Source organism: Castor canadensis, chromosome 18 (assembly GCF_047511655.1).
Source record: "Castor canadensis chromosome 18, mCasCan1.hap1v2, whole genome shotgun sequence".
Classification (NCBI taxonomy): Eukaryota; Metazoa; Chordata; class Mammalia; order Rodentia; family Castoridae; genus Castor; species Castor canadensis.
In genome coordinates, this window is record NC_133403.1 from 2,899,696 (window position 1) to 2,924,306 (window position 24,611).

The window sequence follows — 24,611 nt, forward strand, 5'->3', positions numbered from 1 at the left end:
AAAATAAATAAGACCTGGTACTCTGCCCTCCGACATTGCATCAGTGGTAGCTAGTGTCATCCTTGTGGTATGAGCTTAGAGTGACCAGGAGAGGGAGTAATAACCTCTGTCTCAAAGGGTCAGAAGGCATTGAGTTAGAGGTGACTCTTGGATGTAAACTCCATGAGGGAAAGGATTGTGGTCTGTTAGGCTTCCTACCTTAGCTCAGAACCGGAAACAGGACCTGGAATACAATGAGATTAAATAAATATTTAATTAACATTTCCTTATTTTGAGACTGGAAAGAACATTCCTGGCCCAAAGAACTGCCTGAGGCAGTATTTTCCAAACTTATTTGACCAGCAAACACTTAAAAAAATTTTTTAACTGAATGTATATGTTTATAAAATACAAGTATACAACTAAATGAATTATTACCAACTGAACACAATTTTGAAACTAGAAGGCAGATCAAGAAAATTGACAATACCAACAGCTCCTCTCATGTTCCCTGCTAGTCACTGTTCCCTTTTCCCACCAAGAAAAACCACCGTCCTGACTTCTAACAGCATAGATCATGCTTACCTGTTTTTGTGTTTTATATAAATGAAATCATAAGATAGTATCCATTTGTAGCTATATTTTTTAACTCAGCATTGTATGTGAGAGTCATTGTATTGTGAAGTGTGATCCTAGATCATGCATTCTCATAGCTGCATAATATTCTACAGGGGGAGTACACCACAATTGGTTTATCTGTTCTATTGATATGATAAGCATTCAGGTAGTTTCTAGTTTGGAGCTATCACAAATGATGCTGTTATGAAATTTTAATGCATGTCACTTAGGGAACATATGTAAACATATGTAGGGGGTGTATACTTATGACTGGAATGTGATATATCCTGTATGTGTGAATAGTTAGCTTTATAAAATGCTGCCATGCGTGGTTGTGTGTTTGTAGTTAAGTGGTAGGGCACCTGCCTAGTATGCAGGTATGATTCCATCCCCAGCACTGCAGAAAAAAAAATACTGCTAAGCGATTTTCCAAAGTGGTAATATCCAGTATTTAATAGTTTTTATTGTTTTACATCTTTGTCAATGTTTGGTGATTTCTGATTTTTTAGCCATTTTTTTGGTGTGTAGTATTCTCTTATTGTGATTTAATGTGCATTTCCCTGCTGAAATTCAAGCACCTTGCACCTGCACATTTGTTTATTGGCCAGTTGGATACACTCTGTGTGTGTGTGTGTGTGTGTGTGTGTGTAGTGTTTAAGCCTTTTGCCCATTTTCCTATTGAGTTATCTACCTTTTAATGAAACTTAGCAGTTCTTATATATTCTGGGTATGAATCCTTTATTAGAAGTATGTATTGAGAGTCTCTTCTCCCACTCTTGAGTTGCCTAAGTTTAATTGAATTTATCAATGTTTGGAAAATACTCTAAAATTATAAGGTATTGATGCAATACCAGCTGGAGTTCATGAGACTGATTTTGGCTTAAAGAAGACAGCAAAAAGCAGTCTCTGAGGAATTGATTATGACTAAAATGATAAAAGTTTAATTTTTATGTTAATATATACCCAAATGTTGAGTAGTGTGACAAACATGTAAAAATGGTAACTCAAGATGCCCCGCATAAACTGTGTGCCAGCAAATATTCTACAGCAAGATGACTGTTGGAGACACTCCTTATATACTGAGGAAGTCACAAATGGATGTATCTGCTGTTCTCTAATGACAGTCTTCATATAGCACACCATTTCTTAAGCAGACTATGCAGTCAATTAAGAGCAGTGGTATAAATTGGTTTAACAAACTGTGTGGACACACACACTTTAGCAGGAAACTGTTGGTAGCACTGATACTTTTTATAGAACCCATCTGACAGCTTAACAGAATCTTAGTTCCAGCCTTCAGAAGCACAAGCAAACGGAAATAGACGGTGGTAGAGCAGTAGAGGAAGAGCAGTTCCATCTGGCTAGCGAGTAGATGTATGGGAGAGAATGCAGGAGTGAGAGATGCGAAGAGCTAGATGAGGACAAGATTTTGACAGGTCTCAAAAGCCACGCAAGGGCACTTGAACTCTGTCCTGTATGTACGTGGAGAGTGTCATATGATTCCTGTTCGTGAAAGTTAATTCTGATGGCAGTATGGAAGACCCCCTGAATGAAAAGAACTGTTGCCAGGGAGAGCAGGGGCCACTGCAGCCATAATGGGCAGAAGTGAGTGTGTCCTGAGCCTTGGTCATGGTGATGAGAAGGGAAAGGAGAAAACTGGGTTGAGAACTCTTTCAGAGGGACCTTAGTGGTTGAGTATGGAGTATAAAGAGATGAGAAGCCAACAGTGAAGATGTGTCTAGCCTGGATGGCAGGAATCCATGCTGATTCATTCATCTAAGAATGGACCTTGGGATCAGGTTTCAGGCAGGTGTGGTAGATATGAACTGAGTCTGAGGGATCTGCCAGTGATCTAGGAGCAGATGTGCAGAAATTAGCAACGTAGAGGCAGGACCCAGAACAGAAAGAGGGACTTGAAACCCTCCTCGCAGAAGCTGTAGTTGATGTTGTGAGAATAGATGAGATTATCCAAGAAGAAAGCTAAGAAAAGAGAAAAAGGCTGAAGACAGAATCCTGGGGTAGAACCAACACTTAAAGGGCAGGACAACCGAAAAAAATAAGAGCTAGGTGTGCAGGGATAGGCAAAAACAAAATAGTGTTATCAGGCTGGGGGTGTAGCTCAGTGGTAGAGCACTTGCCTAACACGCAAGGCAGGATTGCTAGAACAACTACAGAACAAAGTAGTGTATGGCAAGCCTGAGGGAGAGAAAAGAGCTCTATGGGCAACTGTGTCAGATGTAGCGAGGAAGTTATGTATAAGTGAGGAACTAGACCGGACTCACATGGTGACTTTGGAGAGACTAGTATAGAACGGAGAGGATAAAGATTGCAGTAAGGGCTGAGGACTGCATGAGGAAGGAGATTATGCAATCCCAGCAAAACATTTTTGCCTCAAATCTGTGGCTCACTGTGAAATCAATTGTTTTTAAGTTTGAGTTACTTGGGTATTGTCCCTTCTGCTCTGCCTTGCCTGCAGTATTCAAAGCCTGTTTCCTTTTGATTGCCTATGAATGTGTCACATTTGAAGTCTTGAAAAATCTTTTCATCCTGGGTTGAATATATTGAATGCTAATCTTTCATCTTTGTCCCCCACCCCACCAGGAAACAGTTTTCCCGTCCCAAATCACTGATGAGAGTGAGTCATTGATAATGGTGAAGAAACTTTTTGCTACTTCTATCTCATGTATAACCTATCTAAGGGGCCTGTTTCCAGAGAGCTCTTATGGAGAACGCCATTTGAACGGTAAGGTGGAATTAAATGCTGCGTCAAGCATGGTAGTCCTTTCCTCTACTTAGCAGAAGGAGCACACTTTTTGCTTCTCACAGAGTGCTAATTCCAGGTCATGGGCCTGTTTTTAAAGACTAATTTGCTAATCCGTTTTCCATGTTAATTTTGCTTTGTTTAGTGGTTTTACTTATAGGAACCATTAGCTTCTGGCTGGATACCAAATGAAAACAGAAATCTGTAGGGACAAGCCTAGCAATTCTAAGCTCTCCTTGTAAAAGCAATAGCCAGAACCAAACCTATTTAAATGCTGAAGATTGACACTGCTTTGTACCTCAGTTGACTTTGTTCTTTGAAATATATTTTGACATTGAGGAAATTGAAAGGAACCAGGTGAGAAACTCCTTCTCCCTATTAACTTACATAATATGCATGGAAGGCAGCCAGACCCATTTTGATGAGCATGGGTATTTAAGCAGCTGTTATCCTAATAAGTTCTGTCTTTTCTCAATTGCCAGATTTTCCACTTTTACTCTTTTTGTTTCTGGTGCCCTTAAAGGTATCATCTTGTTGCCTTTTATTGGAAGCTGTTTCTGGCTCCTTTCCTTCAGTTTTTCAAAATATTACTATTTGTTTTAAAAGCTGAATTGTAAATCTTGTTGATTTGTCACTAAAATAGGAACTATCATTTGGAAAGCAAATGTAGATAGCCACAATTTTCCTTGTAAGATGCTGTTTTTCAAAATCTAATTTTAAATTTCTTACATTTGTGTTTAATGATATATCTTGACCTCATTCCAATTTAATTTTCTTAGGCAATATTTGCTTCTCTATATAAGCAGCAATAAAATGCACATGTGCCATGAAAGCATAAGCACGGTACTTGTGATCAAGGCAGCTTCATTTGTATCAGAACCTCTTTTGGTCTGTGGGCTAGGGATCTGTAATTGTGAATGTGTTAATAGGTAGCATTCTTCTTTTGGACATAGAAATGTAGAAGACATGTTTTGGGAAATTAAACATTGTGAGTCAACACCTTAGACATGGGGAGAAAATCACTCCTTATAACTTTATTTTTTGTGACACTTGTAGTGGAAGCTATAGGTCTCCCTCTCAGTGTTTGTACTTAAAGCAACATGCAACGTAACGATGCTTAATACTCCTTATATCACTCTTTCTGATAATCTCTAAATGTTATGCCAGTAAGGAATACTTGTCTATCTCTTGATAGAGGAACAGGTGATATCAATTTTAGACAAGGAAAACGATAAGAAAAAGGTGAGAGATTCACACAAAGTCAAATGTGAATCAGTGATTGTTTTGGAGCAGATTCTTTTAATATGATTTTCCTTTTCTTCCCTCAACATAGAAAAGTAATTGGATATCAGATGGAAATAGATATTTGAGAATTATCCATGCACATTTTTTAATTGATAGAGAAATTAACAGAGAAATGAGATTGAGGTGTATGTTGTAAAGGGGTCAGTGGAGATAGTCTCAATACCTCTTAGAAGTGAAAGAAAGTAAAAAAGTAACAGAAATTGACTTCGTAACAAACTCAGTTGTGCTATATTGTTGAAGGGGAAGACTGCGAAACTGTCATCAAAATTGGTACTGAGATAATTATCACTACAGAATTTTTTAAGAGTAGATAGAGATTCAAAATGTGCTGTAAGCTATAAAACTAAGTAAGTTATATAAACAAGATAGTTAAAGGGAATGCCCTATTTGGCATGGACATTTCATAGCCGTCACTTAGTAGATGAAAATAGACTGTTTCTATTTTTTATAGACCTGAGCTTAAAAATTCTCCAAGAAGACAAAAAATGTCCTGGGTCACTGCATATTATCAAATGGTAAGTAATTTGAATTACGCAACTTTGAACAATGTTTTTATCATAGCTGAAATTACCCATAAGACTTACTTTATTTTGTAAGATATTTCCTTAAAATCATTTTTCTTTTCTTTCTAAGATATTGGTAAAGTTTTTGTTTTCATTTATCAAAGTATCTTTTTTTTTTTTACTATTGTCATACTGGGGGTACAATGTGACATTTATAAAAAAAGTTCTTACAATATATTGTAGTTGAATTCACCCCCTCCATTATTCTCCTTTATGCCCCTCCTTGTATTCCTGAAATAATTTCAAGGGGTCTCATGTTTCCATTTTCATATGTGAGTGCATAGTATTCCACCATATTCTCCCTCTTTCACCCTTTCCTTATATCCTCCCCGCTCCCACTGGTGCCAGCCTCCAGACAGGACCTGTTTTGCCTTTCTGTTCTCCATTTTTGTAAAAAAAAGACAAAAAAATGATGGTTAGATGTCACAAAGTAGGTGGCAATGCCTTAACCATGTATGTGTTGTCAGGCTTGAGGCCTCTTCCATCCTGGTCAAGGGGAGTGCTGACCTTCTCTCCTTTCATACAACACCTGATGTGGTTTTGATTAAAAAAAAATGGATTCATAAAAAAAGAAAAGAAACCCTCATTTGATTATTCATCATCTGTTTGTCAGTGTACTGAATATTATGGGAGCCAAAAACAAAAAATAGATGTGGTTCTTTTGTTTGTTCGTTTTTGTTTTGGGGCAGTACTGGGATTTGAACTCAGGGCCTTGTGCTTGCAGATGTGTACCATGTTCTAGGCAGATGCTGTACCACTTGAGCCATACCCTAAGCCCTCAGATTTGGTTCTTTACCTCAAAATTACTTACTATCATTTATAAAGCTCTATGAATATATTAAAAGTTTTTGGGAGTTTAAAGAGTAATTGAATGGAAAGGCAAGATAATCGCCAGCTCAGTATACCTCCCAACAAAAGATGTAAGCCAGCTCTGTACTTGAAATATTTTTGGCTTTCTATGTGGCCCACATTGACAACAAACATTTATTTCTTGACAGGATTCAAGGGTGTTTTGATGCTTTGGAAAAGAGATACGTAAGAATGTTTTAAACTTTTATACTAGAATCAAAAACTCATCTTTTACCCCTTAAAAAATATAGATTTTTATTTTGTCGTGTTTAATAGTGTAGCAGTGCCTGTATTTGCATCCACAAACCAGTTTCCTTTTATTTATTTATTTTTTTATGTTCCACTGGTGTCTCCCTTTACATCAACTAGAAATGGAACCCTTGTTTTCTTCTTTTGCATACTCATATCTTTTTGACCGCAGAATTTCCTCTGAAGTGACTTCCTCTGAAGTCACTGGGAGAGAGTCACAGGATGTGGGATAGAGGAGACAAGAATCTGGCATTTAGCACATTGACCGTGTTCAAAGTAATGGTGATTCCATTTGCAGATATGAAAGGGAAAAAGACTTGAATAATCAAGTTTTAGTCTATCTTGGTTTTTTGGTAACTATGTTTGGTTCATGCATATAATCTGTTCTCTCAAAATACCTACTATGGTGCCTTTATTTTTTAAGAAGCACAGCATAAAATTTAAATGCATATTATCTCATATTTCCCCAAATAAATGGTGGAGAGTATAAAAAATGGAGGCTCTAGTCCTACTTGAAGAGATAAGAGCATAGAAATGAAATTCCTAACACTGCTTTTCCCCTTTTCCCTGTCTGTACCTTCTTTTCACGCCTCAGTTCCTATTTCTTTAAGAAATTTTGAGGTGAAATTACATTGGATTATTTAGTGCATTCATAATTCCCTCTCTTCACTTATTTATGGTTTATTCAACACTGACCCAGAGGACTAGATAAGATACTAAGATGAAACAGATGAAGGAAAGAAAGAGCCTATAGACCATGGTAGAGGGTAAGTGCCATTCATATACAGGACTGGTGATTGGTGGTTACAGACTGGCCTGGCAGTCCCCATTGGTAAAGTATGGTGGTACTTGTATATTTATGATAGGTAGCTGCTTTTTGAGGCCCCGGTTGACTGCCCACCACTCCCCCCTCCCCTGACTCCATTGGTTCTTTTGAGATCTTGATAGATTGCTCCAAAACCCAACAACTAAAGGTTAACACCTAGTCCAAGGGTTGCTTCTCAGAACCCACCTCGAGAGCTAAGTTGGCTCCTTTTATGATTGGTCAGTACCCAGGCCATGTTGAACTTTAAGTATTGATTGTTTTCTTACCAGTTTGATATTTTTCTAAAATACCAGAGATATTTTGACTATTAGCCCTGTCACAAGTGTAAATAACTGAAACACTCATTAGAAAGTGATGTCCACCAAAGGAAAGATACTGGCCATCACTTGCAATAGGAAGCATGGAAAAGGAGGGACTCTGCCCAGTGAGGGACATACTGGAAATTTCTAAGAGAGAATGACTTTGGAGCTTTGAAGGCTCAGAGTATTTGACAGGCTGACGGCAGAGGGTTGTCATTGGCATACCAAACAGCGCTCATTCTCCTTCATCCATTCACTTAGCAACACTTCCAGCGTGTTCACCATCGAGGGTGGTGCAATAGAGTTAAAAGCTAGAGTTTTGGAGCCAGCCAGTCTGAACTGAGTCCCAATTCTGTCACTTACTACTGCTGTCACTTTGGCCAAATAAACATCCTCTTAATATCTTCATTTCTCTCTATATAAAATGGGGAAATAGAGCCTATCTCTTAGGTTTGAGAAGTAAGAACATTAATGGAAAACAGTGGTTCTCAGATTTTCAGTTGCATCTGAATCACACAGAGGACTTGGCAGAGCACAGATTGTCAAACCCCGTCCCTGAATTTCTGATACGAGAATTTGCATTTCCAACAAATTCAGGTGAAATTTCTGACTGTGATCTCGAGCCGTACTTTACAACTATTGATCTGAAATGTTCAGAGCAATGCCTGACATGTAATAAGCACTATGTTCATCTGTTCTTTATCCAGTGGCTACGTGATCGTGCCACACCTTGTGTCTCAGCACTGCATGAGATATTCTTGCTCAGGGAGGTCACCGTCTAATAGAGATACTTTTAAAATCAATCTGTGGCAGTTGTACAAGTACTAGAATAACAGTGTAATGTACCAAGAGTATCTTCAGTTTGATCAATTTATTTTGCTAAATGGCTGTTTGAGTGACTCAAATTAACTGTTTTGGGAAGATCAAAAGGCAAAACCTTAGAGCACTTAGACTCTTAAATAGTGTTTACTTTGTTTTTTTAGTTGCTAATTTCTTACACAATCTGGTCACTAATATGAAATAATAGTTTAAAAGTAGGTTAGGTAGGCCAGGTGTGGTGGTAATGTGCCTGTAATCCCAGCTACTCAGGAAGTGAGGGGAGGAGGGTGCAAAACCTACTGGGCAAAAGTGTGAGACCTTATCTGAAAAACAACAACAAAAAGTCTGCTAACTGAAAGCAAAAGGATTGGGGTACAGCTCAAGTGGTAGAGCACCCTAGCAAGTGAGAGGCTCTCAGTTCAATCCCCAGTACCCACCCCCTGCAAAAAAAAAAAAAAAAGAAAAAGAAAAAATGAGAAAGAGAGAAAGAAGGATCTTGGGTAAAGCCAAGCTTGGGTACCCACAAGACCTTGGAAGAGGTGATATTGAAGAAGATTATTATTTCTAGTTAGGAAATTTTGGGTGATTTCTGCAGTTTTCTTTGTACCTTAAGCACGTATATATATATTTGAAGGTACTTACTATAAAAAGAAGACTGGAGGTGAGGTCCTGAGTTCAAACCCCAGTACTGCCAAAGAGAGAGGAAGAGAGAGAAAGGAAGAGGGGAGAGGGAGAGGGAGAAAGAAAAGAAGAGAAGAGAAGGGGAGAAGAGAAGAGACTTCACATGATCTACAAGGCTATGTTATTGCCATGTGCCTTTCCAAGGCATGGCTTTTGCTCCCATGTTCAAGCCTCATAAAAATTCCAGAACCTGCCCAACTCTGCACATATCATTCCTTTTGCCTGGAGAATTCTCTCCCTGACCCCATACGCATTGCCTGCCTAACTCCAATTATCCTTGCAGTCTTAGATTAAATATTAAATATTTAATTCCCCTGACCCTCCCTTCCCCAGCCTAGATAGTCCCCATTCAGTGCTCCATGATACCAGACCGTGCTGCTTCTTCACAGCCATCAACACAGTTGTAATGGTGGAGCGATCTGTGCTCGTTGTTGTTTAATATTCATCTCCCCTGCTAGTCTGCATGTTTCCTGAATGAGGAGTCATTTTTTTTTGCATGTAAGAATGAACTTTTAATTAAATAATACAAGTTTCACTGTGTAATCATAAAATCAATTACCTGCAGTAACTAAAATGGCCACATGGTGTCACTAAGGTTTTAGTCCTTTGCTAGAGCAAGAGTTTTATAAAACATATCAGACTTTTAGATTTTTTACTTTAGTAGATTAGTTTCAAATGGGACACTTTTTTGAGATATTGTGATACATTTAATTTTGAGCAATAGTGGACTGTTTTGTGTATCTTTGCCTCCCAAATTAGAATGACTTCTTTTTTTTTGTATTTTTCTTTTGCCCAACGGAGCCTCTGAATGCAAACGACACTGTTTGAATGAATAATTAGTATCCGTATTTCTGACTTTCTGAATATTATTTCTACCCAAATATTTGGAACCTCCTCTCTGAAATAATATTTTAATTCACCTCTACTGAACATAGCAATAATCCAGGTTCAACTATATAATAACAATAGTTTTCTTTTCTTTTAAAGCTACACATGGCAATACTTACAGTAAGTACACACTTAAGAGCCTCTGTCTCTGCTTGATTTGACTTTTGGCAAGTGAAACAGTACCCTCCCCTCCTTTTTTTTTTTTTTTAATGTGACATTTTGGAATTTAAAAAATAGGATCTATCAGAAGCTTTAATAGAATATTATGAACTCTTATTTCTTGGTATATTATAATATATGGTTAAATGTGTAGGATATACCATGTGCTCCATCTGTTGGCTCAGGATTTCAAGTATTTTGTGTTATTTTTGAAGTTTTATATACCCCTGAGTATAATAACATTATGTAAGTAGTTTAGAAAGAACATTGAGATGATACCATTGAGAGTCTTAGATTGTGATTTATTTTTTAAAAATTTTAAACTGTAGCAAATTATTTAGAATTTATTTGTAGGTTGGTCATGTAAAAATACCTTATCTTTCTTACAAGGAATTTTCTTTTATTCAGTGTTCATAGAACATTCTTATTTCTTACAAAGTAAAGAGTGCCCCCTGTCCCTAGCTTGCAGTGTATTGCTAGAGAACTCAGTAGAGCACAAATCTTTGCGTGGAAAGTGTATTCTGTGAGGAGTAATCTAGCAAGTTTCAGAATTTAAATGCTGTTTATTTTCCCTTAAACAGCTTTACACAAATCCCAAGGAACCAGAGGTAAGAGGACATACTTAGAGCTTGGTAGTGTATGTATATCATATGTAAATACGTTTACATGAGTTGAGGCGGTACAGAGCAACTCAGAGTGAGCTCTTTCAGTATGTTTTATTATAATCCTATATTAGGAAATTTTCAGAAATTAGGGATTTTAGGGGAAAAAAGCATTGAGTAGAACTGAGCCTATTCCCTAACACATTAACATTAAAACTCTCTTATATATAATGTATAAAAGCCACATTTTGTTATTTATTTTATCTGGTTTTGAATTCCTTTTGTTTATTATCCTTTTGGAAAAATTAATGAGTAATTCTAATTTTTTTTTGCCGTGTAAATTCTCCCTATTCTGACCTTTTCATAGACTTTTCCAGACCTTCACCTCTTCTCTCTTCAGATTTCTTCCCTTCGCTTAGTGATTCCTACTCATCCTCAAGACCAACTCATAGTCAAACCTTTCTTGGGAGCTTCTTGGACTAGACTGTCTGCACTAACTTCTTCCTCTACATTCCTTTTCCAACAGAACTCCATAATTCTTCACACCGGGCTGATTCATGTAGCTCACTTCCCCACGCACATTGTGAATTCTTGAGGACAAGCATCTTGTCCTCAAAAATAGTTACTGCGCCCCTCTCGGGGGGTCTCTGCAGAAAGGCTGTACATGACACAGAGTTAAAGGGAGAAGCCCTCTGTTCTCTCATTTTGTTTTCTTTGTCTTCCTCCTCCTTTTTTTGTTTTTGGTGGCACTGGGGTTTGAACTCAGGGCCTCACGCTTGTTAGGCAGATATTCTACCACTTGAGCCATTTTGTGTGTGTGTTGCATCTTTTTGAGACAGGGTCTCATGAACTATTTGCCGGAGTTGGCTTCAAACCTGTATCCTCCTGATCTTCACTGGCACCCAGCCTTTTTTTTTTTCTTTCCTTTGCTTTCAATTTTTCTTCTCCAAGTCAATGAATTTAATCTAACTGATGGTATTCAAGATGGAATTGAATGTTTTTAGCCCCTAATATCTTCTCTTTGCAAGATTACAAATAGTCATGTAAGCAAGGGGAAATAAAATTGCTGCAAATAAGTAGGTAGCAATTCTTCAATGTCTACAGTTTTCCCTCATTTTATCTGTCTCTTGTTTAGTTCCAAAATGCATCTTCTCTGTAGTTTTGAGGGGAAGTTTCCCAAACTAAAACTCTCTAATAAATTGCTCATGTCCTTGGTACAGTGTGTATCATGCTTTCTTATGTATGTACAACTCCTAGTATTAAATCAGTGATTTTTAGAGTAGTGAAATGCTGAGCAAATTGAGCTTAACTACAGAAAAATCTTTGAGTGCAAAGAAAACTGCTTAAGTGAGTTTGGATGCTGACATAGAGAATAGAGAAGTGAGGAAACAAGTTTATTATATGGTAAGTTCTGAGCTATCATTTATGACTCAACACAAGTACTTGAACCTTTACACATGGTTCCCTGTAGTAGTGATCACTAACCACTTGGTGTTCATGGGATTTTGTGACTACTAAAACATTGGTGGTGTGCTTAAGATCATTCAGCAGCTTGAACAACCAAGTCCGCAATAATTTTAGCTGTAACTGCTATTCACAGTGCCTGAAGCATCCACCAGGTTACACATTGTTTTACAATTGCTGTTTAGCATCAAGTCACTGATACAACTGTTTTACTCCCTGTTCACACTCATATGCACTCAACAAACAGTATTCTCATGTACACATAGTCTCTGACCTTTGTCTGACACTGTGCCAAACACTTGAGTCATACATATCCCTAGAAGTATACCCTTCCCTAAACAAATTTGCACAAACAATAACAATGCTAGTATTTACCCGAAGCAAAAATAACTTTACGCATGGATTAAAATTAGCACTCTCGTGAAGACTATGTCAGTGGTACAACTGTTGAGAATCTCTGGCTTAAATCAAAGTGTACTTCTTTAGTTCAGAGGCCAACAGAGTTTGGGGTATTACACAGAGTGGTGGTGCTTTTGCACTTGAAGTTTTGTTCTGGTTGGCCCATCTCTTGAAAGTAGTAAACTGACGAAAGCAGCCAAAGTGGTGAAGAATGAGAGTGAGCATTTCTGTAGGTGCACACTCCAAAATGTTGAAGAAAAGTATAATTTGTGATAGACCATAAAGAATTACTATGATGAATATCAGGAGGACACAAATCTTAGCATTTTACCATCTGTTCCTTTGTGCCTATTAGAAGTAGTTAATACCCACTTTTAATAGCCTGCTTCAGAATTTTAGAGACTTTGAGAAATTCCTATAGGATGAAATTCTAATTGAACATGAACCCTATCTTAGCTGAATATTTATTCAGCAAATACTAACTAGGTTCATGTTATGTGCTTAGCACTGTTTAAAGGCATAAAGGTACAGGAATAAATGGGACAGACAAGGTCTCTAACCCTCTAGAAACTTACGTTCTTATGAGAAAGGATGAACAATAAATGAGTAAACAATAAACAATATCAGACAAATGCCAAAGACTGTATTTATGTGAAAATGCCGATTTTTGAGTACATACGAGTGAGATCAGGGAGTAAGACAGTTGTATCAGTAAGCAAAAATTAGCAAAAACTATTTCAGGCCAGTTGAGGTGGCTCAGGCCTGTAATCCTAGCTACTACTGGAGGACCGCAGTTCAAGGGTTGACAGAGTGGCTCAAGTTGAACGCCTGAGTTTAACCACCTGTATCGTCAAAACAACCCACCAACCAACCAACCAGCCAACCAACAAACTAGTTTCAGACAGTCATAATGCTATGAAGAAAAAATTTAAAAGGCAGTGAGTGTGCTGAGATAGAGAATAGAGAAGGAAGGGTTGGGTGGCTGTGTGAGATTAGCAGTCCATAGACAACCTTCCCACAGGGCTACCATTTGAGCTGAGCCTGATGACCAGGAGTCAGCCTTTGCAGGTCTGTGAGAGTTATGGTGTGTGACAGGCAGAGCAACACCAGAGTTAGCAAAGTGAAATCTCGGCTCCAGCAGTTACTGGCTCCATCAGTAATGAGAATAGCTAATACCTCCCTCCAAGTGTTGGCTGCATAAGAATGAATTTGATGCAAAGCATGAGAGCAGTGCCCAACTTTTATTATCGTGACTGAAGATGGCAGGCTCCAGAGTGAGCGGCATAGAGACCTACAACAGGAAAAGGATCTTGGATATTTGTGGACAGAAAAGGTGCCACGAACCTGGTAAGCTTTGCCAGTGGGAGGGAAAGTGGCAGGAGAGGCAGGCAGGGCACAAATGAGTCGGGCCTCGTGGACCAGTGTAACTCATGGGTTTTATTCTAAGGGCAGTGGGACACCATTGTAGAGCGTGGGAAAGGCTTTAAGCAAAGAAATTGCATGGTTGGATTTGAATTTTTTCTTTTTATTTGGTGGTGGTTACTAGGGTTTGAGCTATGGACCTCACACACGGCAAGCACTCTGTCACTTGAGTCACTTCCCTGATCCTTTTTGCTTTACTTATTTTTCAGATAGGGTCTTGTGATTTTTCCTAGGCCTGCCTCAGAGCTTGTTCCTCCTACCTAGGCCTCTTTTGCAGCTGGGATGACAGATGTCAGTCATGTCCGGCCCTGATGTGTATTTTCAAAAGCTCTTTTATGGCTATAGAATAGAAGCTGAATATCAGATGGACTTGTGATTTATTTTGGAGATAGACCTGAAAGTCTTGCCAGTGGATTGGAGTGTGGGGGGAGAAGGAAAGTCTGCACACATTGTTGCTGCTTTGATCTATGTGAGTATGTTCAGTGGGACTGATAGAAACCATTTGAGAAGTGTACAATTTCATCTAGGTCAGGTTAACAGCCTGAAAAGTGGGAGAAGATCTTGCAAGTTGTAAGGAAGACAGTAGTGCCTTCTTAAAATAGACCTTGCTTGATAAAGCAGAGTCAGTTTGAAGTTATTAAGGATTACCATCTTCTGTAAAAACTATTCCAAACACAACTCTTTTATTAGTTGCCTCAGGGATCAAATAATAAAGTTAAATAAAATTATCAATTACTAGAAGGTCTCTGTTACTTAAAAAATAAATGCTCCCAGCAGCAAGAAGCTGGAGTTGACTAAGACGAATGGATAGGCAGGAAGAATGGGCATTGTTTGTTTGGCAGGGTAACTACACTTGGCATTGACTAGGCGAGGACACCGTGTCTCTAGCCTGTCTGGAGTGTACCAGTTGCTGTTAGTCCCCTGCAAGCACCTCTAATCTCACCCATCTCTCCTATTGTACTCACAAACCAGCATTCTGAAGTTCATTTGATTTCTCAGAAAAATAGAAGAGTCGTCTAGTTAGAAAAATTTAGTTAATTTTCTTTAAACATGAACTCATTAAAATTCAGTCTCTGTAGAGTTAGGCAGCATGATTTTCCCAGATCTGACTACCTCTAATTAACTTGTATGTTGAGGTGTAAGACCAGCAGACCTGGGAGGCTGAATCTTAGAAGGAACCAGAGCGCTGAGACTCTTCCTGACCAACCTAACATTCTCATTCCTACATTGTCAAGGATTAGTACTGAACCAAATGAATGAAGGGCATTTTGTGTTCTGACTTAAGCTCATACTCTACCTGCTTTTACCACCTTCTCAAGCTCTCTGGACAAAATGTACAACTTCTCTGGGTTGAACACTTCAACCAGTGGACAAATCTTAACTTTTTTTTTTTTTTTCAGTGCTGGGGTTTGAACTCAGGGGCTCAGGGCCTCAAACTCTACCACTTGAGCTACTCTTAAACTTTTAAATGGAATATGTCTGTCATGAGAAACTCTGTCCCTCTTTATTTCTGGCTTTCTAACGAGAACAGCAGATAGCAGAAGCGTCAGGTCTTTAGTATGGGGTTGAAAAAGTAAGGCTTGATGCCATACATCCCAGTTCCTTCTCCACTTTTTCTCATTTTCCTCTTGCCATTCTAGTCTTCCATGAATTACCACAGTAAGCAGCCCCTTCACTGTGCTCATGCTTTCCACGTCTTTCCCTATGTACTCTTAGCTTTGAGAAATGCAGCTCACTTCCCACCTGGAAACCCTTCAGTAGACTTCTAGTTGAGTAGAATAAAATCCAGATGCCTCACCATGGCCAGCATGGCCCCACAACCACCTGTACAACCTCAAGTCCTACATCTTCCCTCTTGCTGTCTCATCTCCAGCCCCTTGGCCTCCTCTCAACTCCTGGAAGAGGCCATCCCTTCCACTTCAGGGCCTTGGCCTGGTGATCAGGATCACCATACTTCCAGGTCTGCACATGGCTGACCCCTGTGGAAACCGAATTCAAATGTCACCTCTTCAGGGAAGCCCTCCTTGGTCTTTCCAAACCCAATCAGCATTTCTCCCCTTCATGCACTTTTCACAGAATCTGTTTCATTTTGTTCGTAGCACTTATACTATCTGAAATTTTCTTATTTCTTTTATTTTTTATTGACTCCTTGACCAGACTGTATATTCCAGAGATATGGGGAACATTTCTATCTTGCTCACCATTGTGTCTCCAGTACCTGGCACAAAATAGACATTTGATAAAATATTTATTACATGAATTAATTGTTTTTCAGCTGGTTCCACAGTCAATTGGGTCAGATACCTGACTCTGCGTTCATTTTTTCATCTTTAATGATAATGTTGGAGCTCCAGCTCCTCTGCTGGGGAACCCCTCCACAGGTTTCTTCTCCCCACTGGTAGTGGTAGTATTTGCTGTTGAACTCATCTTTAGCATAGAGGAGAAAAATTAAATTATCTGTGTATCTGGAAATATTACTCCCAAATTATGCAAGGCTGTGAAGCAAACAGCTATGTAGGAAATATGTAAGTATATAATGAGAGTGTACCTTATTATCAGGTGAAATTCTGCATTTCTTTTTAACATTAATTTTTTTCTCTATTCCCTTTGGTTTTTCTAGAAAGTGACTGAGATATACCAGTTCAAATTCAAATACACAAAAGAAGGAGCCACTATGGATTTTAACAGGTAGGTCTAATTGTTTAATAAACATGAGAAATATATAGGCGTGAGATAAATGTAAGCTTCAGTAGCCCAGAGAAAAGTTGTATAATTCTTTTGTCATTGTTCCATAAACACTACAAAACACTAAAGATAGCTGATGAGAAGGAGTGGAAGGAGGAGGAGTAGATGATGGTGAAGAGCCCAGGTAGTGCTGACTCCCCGCAGGGAGTCAGAGTTCCTTGAAATGAATGACTGAAGAGAAGTGCAAAATGCTCCTTAGCCTTACTCTTAGTTTGAGGATTTCTTTCCAGTACTCCGTAATTATCCTCTCATTGGGAAGACTTAACAGACAGCACTCAGATGCAAAAAGAAAGTCAGTTCCAGAACTGAGAGTTAAACTATTACCTATCATTAGCTGACATTTGTACAGCACTTTACAGATTACACAGCACGTTTTATAAGTTATCTCGCATTAAAACACTTGCCTTTACTCTCCAAAACTCAAATATGAGTCCCACTAACAACCAGATTAGTCTCTTTTGTTTTAAAGGCAATTATATGCCAAGAAGTGAGCAGTAAAACAAATGCCAAGTCTTTCAGATACTAGGGATGTGAGAAGGTAATGCATATTACTGTTTCCTAGAAACCAAAGGGAGGCGCTGTTCAAGTGGAGTCCTGGGTATGATTTTCCTGATGTATCCTGGAAGATTCTATAATCCCAGGATCTATGTTCAAATTGGTTATGTCCTGGTAGACAAAACTTCTAAGTTGTTTGAAATTGACAGAGGAAGTTGGTGTATTCATTTAGTAAGCATTTGCTGTATGAATTCACACTGCGTACAAAGATCAGTTACAAAAAAATCCAACACTTTCATTACTAAGGATTATTTTTCAGAACTGAGCTCAGTGCAAAGCACTGTACAAATATATGCAATTGTAGCTCTTCCTTGAAATTACTCAAATGTGAGAGTAATTGTGAAATAAAACTTTAGAGAGAACTTAACAAAGATTTTGAATTATAGAAGGTAATTTGGTCCATCTTGTTCATTCATTCATTCATTCATTCAACAAGTGTTTGTTAAGTAGCTGGACACCACGCTCAATGCCATGGAGACAAAACTCTGGCCACTCATAGACTAGCAGGGGACAAGCAATCTTCCTAAGAGGGAAGGTGCTGAGATGATAGGAAAGACTTCGTGGAAGAGGTAGCACATGAGCTAGGTATGAGATGTATTCTAGGAAGAGAAGTAGAAAAGCACAGTACAAGTGAAGTGACGGTCATGTGCAAATACAGGTGGTTGAGAGAAAATTGGGTTGTAATGGCAGATGATGGTGGCAGCGAGGATATGGCTGGATGTGAAAGGCATTGTACACATACCATCATTGCATTCAATGGATAAGAGAATAGAACTCATCACAGAAGAACTTTAAGTGAGAAAGTGACTTTCCTATGAAGAGTGTTATTTTGGCAGGGGTATGGAGAATGTTTTGCAAGGAAAGCAAGAAGAATAAATAGCCACTGTGGTAATCCATGCAACAGGGAGATGGGAATACCTTCCAGAGACCACCAGATAATAGACAGGTCCAGAGCTAGTGATTGATTTTATGCTTGTAGAACTGTAGAAATGCCTGTGCTTATCTCACAAATAAGCTAAGTGACCTAGATTGTGTCTAAATGACTTGACCGAGGTCATTCTGCTAGTTAACAGCAGAGCTGATACTAGATGCTAGGTCATCTCATTCTACCTCCATTGTTCTCATTATTATGATGTGGTTATTTGAAAGCCAAATGAGAAAATAAGGTCATATTTAAAATGCTTTAGGAGAACTTGCTACTTAGAAATTCTTTGTATATACATTGCAGAAAGCACAATCACTCTCTTAATTTACATTCTAAAAATGGCCTATAAAAATTTCTGATGTTTAGGTTATATTTATTCAACCATATAGTCAAAAGCTTTATTGTCTTAGTAGATTGTTGATACTGTGTAAGATTGAGAAGTATGCTATTTTTTATGTGATTATAGCAGTAACACAAGCTTTGAAAGTGGGACAAGCAGTGAAGATATTAAGAAAGCCAGTATTCTGATGATCCGTAAACTGTATATCCTGATGCAGAACCTTGGACCCCTTCCTAACGACGTCATACTAACGATGAAACTCCATTATTACAACGCAGGTAGGTGGGGACTTTTAGTCAAATCCCTTCTTAAGTGCTGAACTAATATTTTATAGAAATAGAATGATTTTGCAAACATTGAAAGATTTCTGTTGATACACATGAAATATTAATCCAACTTGCTCTGTTGAAACTCAATTTTTATGGCTTTTTGCCCTTTCCATTTTTCAGTGACCCCACATGATTATCAACCCCCTGGTTTTAAAGAAGGGGTGAACTCACACTTCCTGTTGTTTGAGGGGGAACCTGTCAACCTGCAAGTGGGATTGGTCTCCACTGGCTTTCATAAAATGAAAGTAAAAATCACAACTGAGGCCACCAGAGTGTATGAGTTCCAGAACAGTCTCTTGCAGGAGTGCAGCACTACTGAGATTGCCCATCAGGGACTAGACTGTGATGAGGAAGAAGAGGAATGGAACAACCAAGTAAGGCCACGTTTTAGTGCTCCTCCATTGCTTTGGTTAAACACAGTTGACATTTTCAGCTTCTGTACAGGTCATGTCACAGTAACAGAGTCCAGTGGACCGTGCTAGGTGTAAAAACTGAAACAAAACTAGCCACTGACGCCAAGGGGTTTTTAGTCAAAAAGTACAGTCTTCGAGAAGGAAATATATGTTGTTGGATGAAATTGTCCTTGATTAGAAGAAAAAGGTTTCCCTGTATATTTCTTTTATTAAAGATACCCATAAATTTAGAAAATTAGGGAGTCTCTCTTCCTTTCACTTGTAAGTAACATTTTCAGGACTTAGAAATACTCTTGGTATCCATACTCAATCGAAGTCAAGTCAGCTCTCGATTGCGAGAATGATTGGGTTAGGGAAGAAAGGTGATGAATTTAACCTGAGCCAGCGTAAAAACAAAACGACAGTCAGCTCTCCTGGACAGAGAAGTTTCGGGGCCTGACCACTGGGCAAAGCCACCGACTTGGCAGAGTGGCTCTGAGCCCTTTATCTTGCTGTTTCCACAGAGACTTAGCGTTCGGTATTTTCTACGGCCCTGTGTGCCCTCAGTAAATTCACACCGTTAACTGACTGCTGTCTGGATGGTGTTTACTGTATTACTGACATTGTATTGAAAGGGTTCTGAGACAAAACACTTTGGGGCTGTTTAGTAGGAAGGGGTGCTATAAAAACTTTTCAGGAGATATTTTAACATTGGTATTCCTATTTGCCCGAGATAGTTTGAGTCCTACTTAAAGAAGGTAACTGTATTAGGTAACTTCTGAAGGTTCCTTGTAGATTTTTAACTTATATTTAGTACATTGAAAAGAGGTCCTTGTGTTAATTCAATTAATATAATTAATATAACTAAACAACAGTCTTTTTATTTTTAGTATTTTTGCAATGTCAAACATGAAAAGGACTTTACATTTTGGTCTAATTTTCTTCTTCTGATCTAACGCAAGGAAGATAAAAAGACTTTCCTGAGAAGGTTAAGTTCAACTGGTTAAATAGGCATGTGGGAGTGCTTCTGAGTCATGCTTATAGAAACTGTAGCTGCAGAGATCTGGGCCTTGCAGTAAACTTGGTTGATACAGGTGCCTCTCTCAGCCAGCCAGTCATATGAGAGAACTTAGCAAGTCTAGTGAAGGGCGACTCACATTTCTAAAGGTTCCTATTGTTTTCCTGCATGAAACATGTACACATCTATACACATCCGCACATGTGTGTGAATGTGTAACCTTTACCTTATTCCTTTTAAAAATTACTGTATTTTGAAATGTGTCGTGCATCAAGCAGTATGTGAAACTAACATGTGGAGTTTAAAGAATAGTGGAAATGTCCGTGTGCTCTCATTAGGCTGAGAAACCCTAATGTACCCCTCGTCATTGCACCCCACCTCCTGACTGATGATCCTCTGCTCTTCTTTTTAGTTCAGGGCCTGTTTAAAAATTACACAAAAGTAATCATACTCTGAGTGTGCTAGGGTTCTCTTTCCCTTGACCGTCAAAAGTGAGGTTTTTGGTCTAGAGGTATGACTCAAGTCGTAGAGCACCTGCCATGCACACTGAAGACCCTGAGTTCAAACTCTAGTACCGAGAAAGAGAGAGAGAGAGAGAGAGAGAGAGAGAGAGAGAGAAAGCTATTTATTGTGTGTGTGGTGGTTCTTTCATTTCCACTATTGTATTTGCTCTTTTTTGTTGTTGTGACAGGGTCTCGCTGTGTTTCCCAGCCTAGTCTCAAACTCCTGGCCTCAAGCGATACTCCTGAGTTCTGGGACTACAGACACATACCACTGTGGCTGGCTATATGTTTCCTCCCTCCCTTCCTCCCTCCCTCGTCTCTTTCTCTTTTGCAGTACTGGGGTTTGGACTTAGGGCTTCAAACTTGCTAAGCATGCATGTACCACTTGAGCCACACCTCCAGCTCTCTTTCCCTTGTTTTCTATGGGTACAGTATCAAGAATGAAATTTACAGAGCCTGGAAATGCATATAGCTCTTGGATTAGTGTATCATATCATTTCCAGAAACTGCCAGCTTCCTCACCTCCTCAGGATATATTAAATACGTGACGAGTACTTAATATGTCTTGGCTGCCTTGTGAAGAGTGGGCTCCCTTCACTAGCTGTGCTCAAGAATAGAGAGATACTTTTTGTTCAAGATATGGACGCTAGATAGAAGCTATATATAAGCTATAGATAAGCTACAGATATAGATTTTAGGATGCTGCAGAAGAAAATCATGATTTATGGGATGGTTGAACTACATTGGCCTCTGTGATCTTTATCATGCTAAGATTCACTGGGATAGTTTTTGAATTTCCTATTAAGAGAGCACTTTGCTAATCACTGTGAGGAAAACGAAGATGTATAAAATGTGTGACTGGAGAGGCAGCATCTACACATTAGAAAAAATACTGGAGGGCACATGGATGAGAGAATCTTTTTTTTTTTTTTTTTGGTGGTACTAAGGTTTGAACTCAGGGCCTTGTGCTTGCTAGGCAGGCCTTCTATCACCTTCAGTCATGCCCAGTCTAGAAAATAATCTGGACAGTGTTCTCAATGTTCCCCACCTGTTTTATGAAGTTAATGCTGTAACTATCTTAAGTTTATATGTGAGGAAACTGAGACTTAGATAAAGTAGCCCAAGGTTTTATGCACTGTGAATGAGGAGCAGGGCTGGAGTACCAACCACGGCATTTGGATTCCACATGTGCTCTTAGGATACAGAAGTGAGGATAAACTGGCACTGTGTGGGAAGTTTCATTGAGATGGTGATTTTTATGGATGAGTCATATTTTCATTGGCAGAGATTAAGGCAGAGGACATTCCAGGCAAGTTAGAAAGTGTGGTAGGGTGGCATCAGAACTTCTGTGTCTGTGACTGGCTTGCGATTCCAACTCTGGACTTTCTACACCTCTTCTATATTTTACATGGCTTTGCCGAAATATTTTTATTCTGGGTAACCTCTAAAAAGATTTTAAAACATTTTTTAAAAATTACAACTTTCCTGTTAAAATAGGATGCATACAAACTCTCAATCCAGTCATTTGCTAGTATAAACCAATGATCCATAATAAAGAAGGGGTTTGAGACTGCTGTTAGATTCAGAATCAAAAGGTTTCCTTTTTTTTGGTGGTGGTGGTAGTGGTGGACATTGTCCTTGCTAGGCAGGCGCTGTACCACTTGAGTCACTGTACCACTTGACTCCAGCTCTTTTTGCATGGATTGGTTTTGAGATAGTGCCTCATTTTATACCAGGCTGGCCTGAACCTCCCATTTGTGCTTCCTGCTGTGCAGGTGACAAGCATGTACCACTGCACCCAGCCATTGGTTGAGATGGGGTCTCACAAACTTTTTGCCCAGGCTGGCCTTAAACTGATCTTCACGATCTCCACCTCCTGAGTGGAGGCATGAGCCACCATGCCTGGCATGAAAAAGTTAATACGAATTTTCTTTTCAGGTTCTTCCTTATCTCAGGCACAGAAAGACAAATATAGCAAAGTTTCTACAGTAGTTTAAATTATTCAGTGTTTTTACTATTCGCTCTCTGTGTGATCCATAGTTCTAAGGAAAAATGTGGAAGTGGGATTGGAATTTGGCAGTGGATTCAGAAATGATAAGAGTACACACCTGAAAGTTTAAAATTTTTAAATTATAAGAACTCTAAAAACCTAACTCCATTAAGACGATAGAACACGGAACCCAAGTAAGAGATCAAGGAATTCTAGAACAACACAGGGTTACTTTAAACTATCTAAATATGTCCCTGTCATTTTGTCTGTCCCCCACAACACTTTCAGGTTAGGTCTTCATTCCTAATAGAGGTGATTTGGACTCAAGTCCTAGCTAGAAAGTCCCCATAAACACAATGGTACGTCACAGAGCTCTGGAAGTTGGGCCTGTTTTCCCTGCTATAGTCAACTGGACAGATAGCAGTAGACCTCTATGTATACCTAAGGCAGCTTCCCTTAGAGAAAGGCTTCGTCAGAGAAATTAATCAACACACGTTCTGGAATTGGATGTAGAATCTTATTTAAATTTATGTTAAGATTAAATGCTGAGGGAAAAGTACTCTTTCCTAACAGAATTAATTAACCCAGTCTACTTAAAGGACTATAGTAATTACTGACTCATAAAGACAGCTGTAAAAAGATGGAAGACTAGCCAGGCACTAGTGGCTCACACCTGTAATCCCAGTGATTCAGGAGGCGGAGATCAGGAGGATGGCAGTTTGACGTCAGCCCTAGGCAAATACTTCTTGAGACCCTGTCTCGAAAAAAACCTTCACAAAAAAGGGCTGGTGGAGTGGCTTAAGGTGCAGGCCCTGAGCTGAAAAAAAGATGGAAGACTACTGTTGGCATTAGTCTGCTAATAAGACGTATTCTTTGTAGGCCAGTGGTTCTAGTTTATTAAGCAACATGGTCCTTTGGGAATTAATATTTTTGTCATATTTTAGGTAGTGGTCTTTGATGAATTTTTCTTTTCTTTTAAAATTATAATTGTTGGATTGGAAGCATGGCTGAAGAAGTAGAGCGCCTGCCTAGTAAGCGCGAAGCCCTGAGTTCAAACCCCCGTGGCACCAAAAACTTTTTAAAATTGTTAACACACATTAATTATGCAGGTGAATGGAATTCGTTGTGATGTTTTCATAGTGCATAAAGTGTGCTTTGATCAAGTCTACTCCATTTCTAATAGTCTCTCTACTTTCAGGTCATGTGTTTTTTCAGTTTTCACCTATAAGAAAACATGTGACACACGATCTGTATAACATGGCACCTTCTAGTTCTGTCCAGTTTCCTACAAATGGCAGAATTTCATTTTTCTTTATGACTGAGTATTGTGTATCTAAATCATATTTTCTTTGTTCATCTGTTAATGGGCAATTAGGCGGATTCCATATCTTGGCTGTTGTGAATTAGTGCCTCAACAAATCTGTTGTATGCTGGCTTCATTTCCTCCAGCTTATACCCAGGAGTGGAGGTACGCAGCAGTCTTCCAAATCTGTGAGTTCCTGTCCATCCTTGTCATCTTAGAAAGAGTTGATAGATACTCTGTCCAGATTGTTTCCTAGGCCTTCCTTTTGCAACTAGAATCTTGATCTACAATGCTATACTTTTCCATCTCTAACACATGCATTTCATTGAAGCATAAATAATTCTTACAATTGATGTTTTTTGAGAATGAGCTAATGGCAGAGAATATTATTAGTTTATAAGAGCCAGACATTTCTAGAGCTTATCATTTGACTTAGTGCAGTGAATGATTTGCTTTCTAAGTATATTCTAAGGGTTACACACTGTTTTCCAAGTGTAATAAAAGTGTTCTGCATTTTGCATGGATTTCGGCTTTTTTCCATTTAAAATTAGGTTTTTAGGTAGCTTTTTTTCCTTTTTTTGATGAATTCTGTGAAGGAATCCATAAATTCTAGCAACATATGGCTTGC

The 24,611-nt window shown here is 38.8% G+C and overlaps 1 protein-coding gene and 1 non-coding gene across 2 annotated transcripts in view; one reads left to right on the forward strand and one right to left on the reverse strand.

Annotated features, from left to right (window-relative positions):
- The window catches only part of Hormad2 (HORMA domain containing 2), a 69,769-nt gene that overhangs the window by 5,931 nt on the left and 39,227 nt on the right, over positions 1–24,611 (forward strand). Inside the window, exons 2-9 of the mRNA XM_074060855.1 lie at positions 3,199–3,340; positions 5,115–5,178; positions 6,225–6,261; positions 9,937–9,957; positions 10,578–10,604; positions 16,504–16,571; positions 18,575–18,726; positions 18,898–19,151. Of these exons, the coding sequence (XP_073916956.1) occupies positions 3,199–3,340; positions 5,115–5,178; positions 6,225–6,261; positions 9,937–9,957; positions 10,578–10,604; positions 16,504–16,571; positions 18,575–18,726; positions 18,898–19,151 (765 nt within the window). The remainder of the gene's footprint in view (positions 1–3,198; positions 3,341–5,114; positions 5,179–6,224; positions 6,262–9,936; positions 9,958–10,577; positions 10,605–16,503; positions 16,572–18,574; positions 18,727–18,897; positions 19,152–24,611) is intronic.
- LOC141419128 (U6atac minor spliceosomal RNA) lies at positions 5,631–5,755 on the reverse strand. Its single transcript, XR_012443788.1, has one exon. It is a non-coding gene; the product is annotated as a U6atac minor spliceosomal RNA (small nuclear RNA).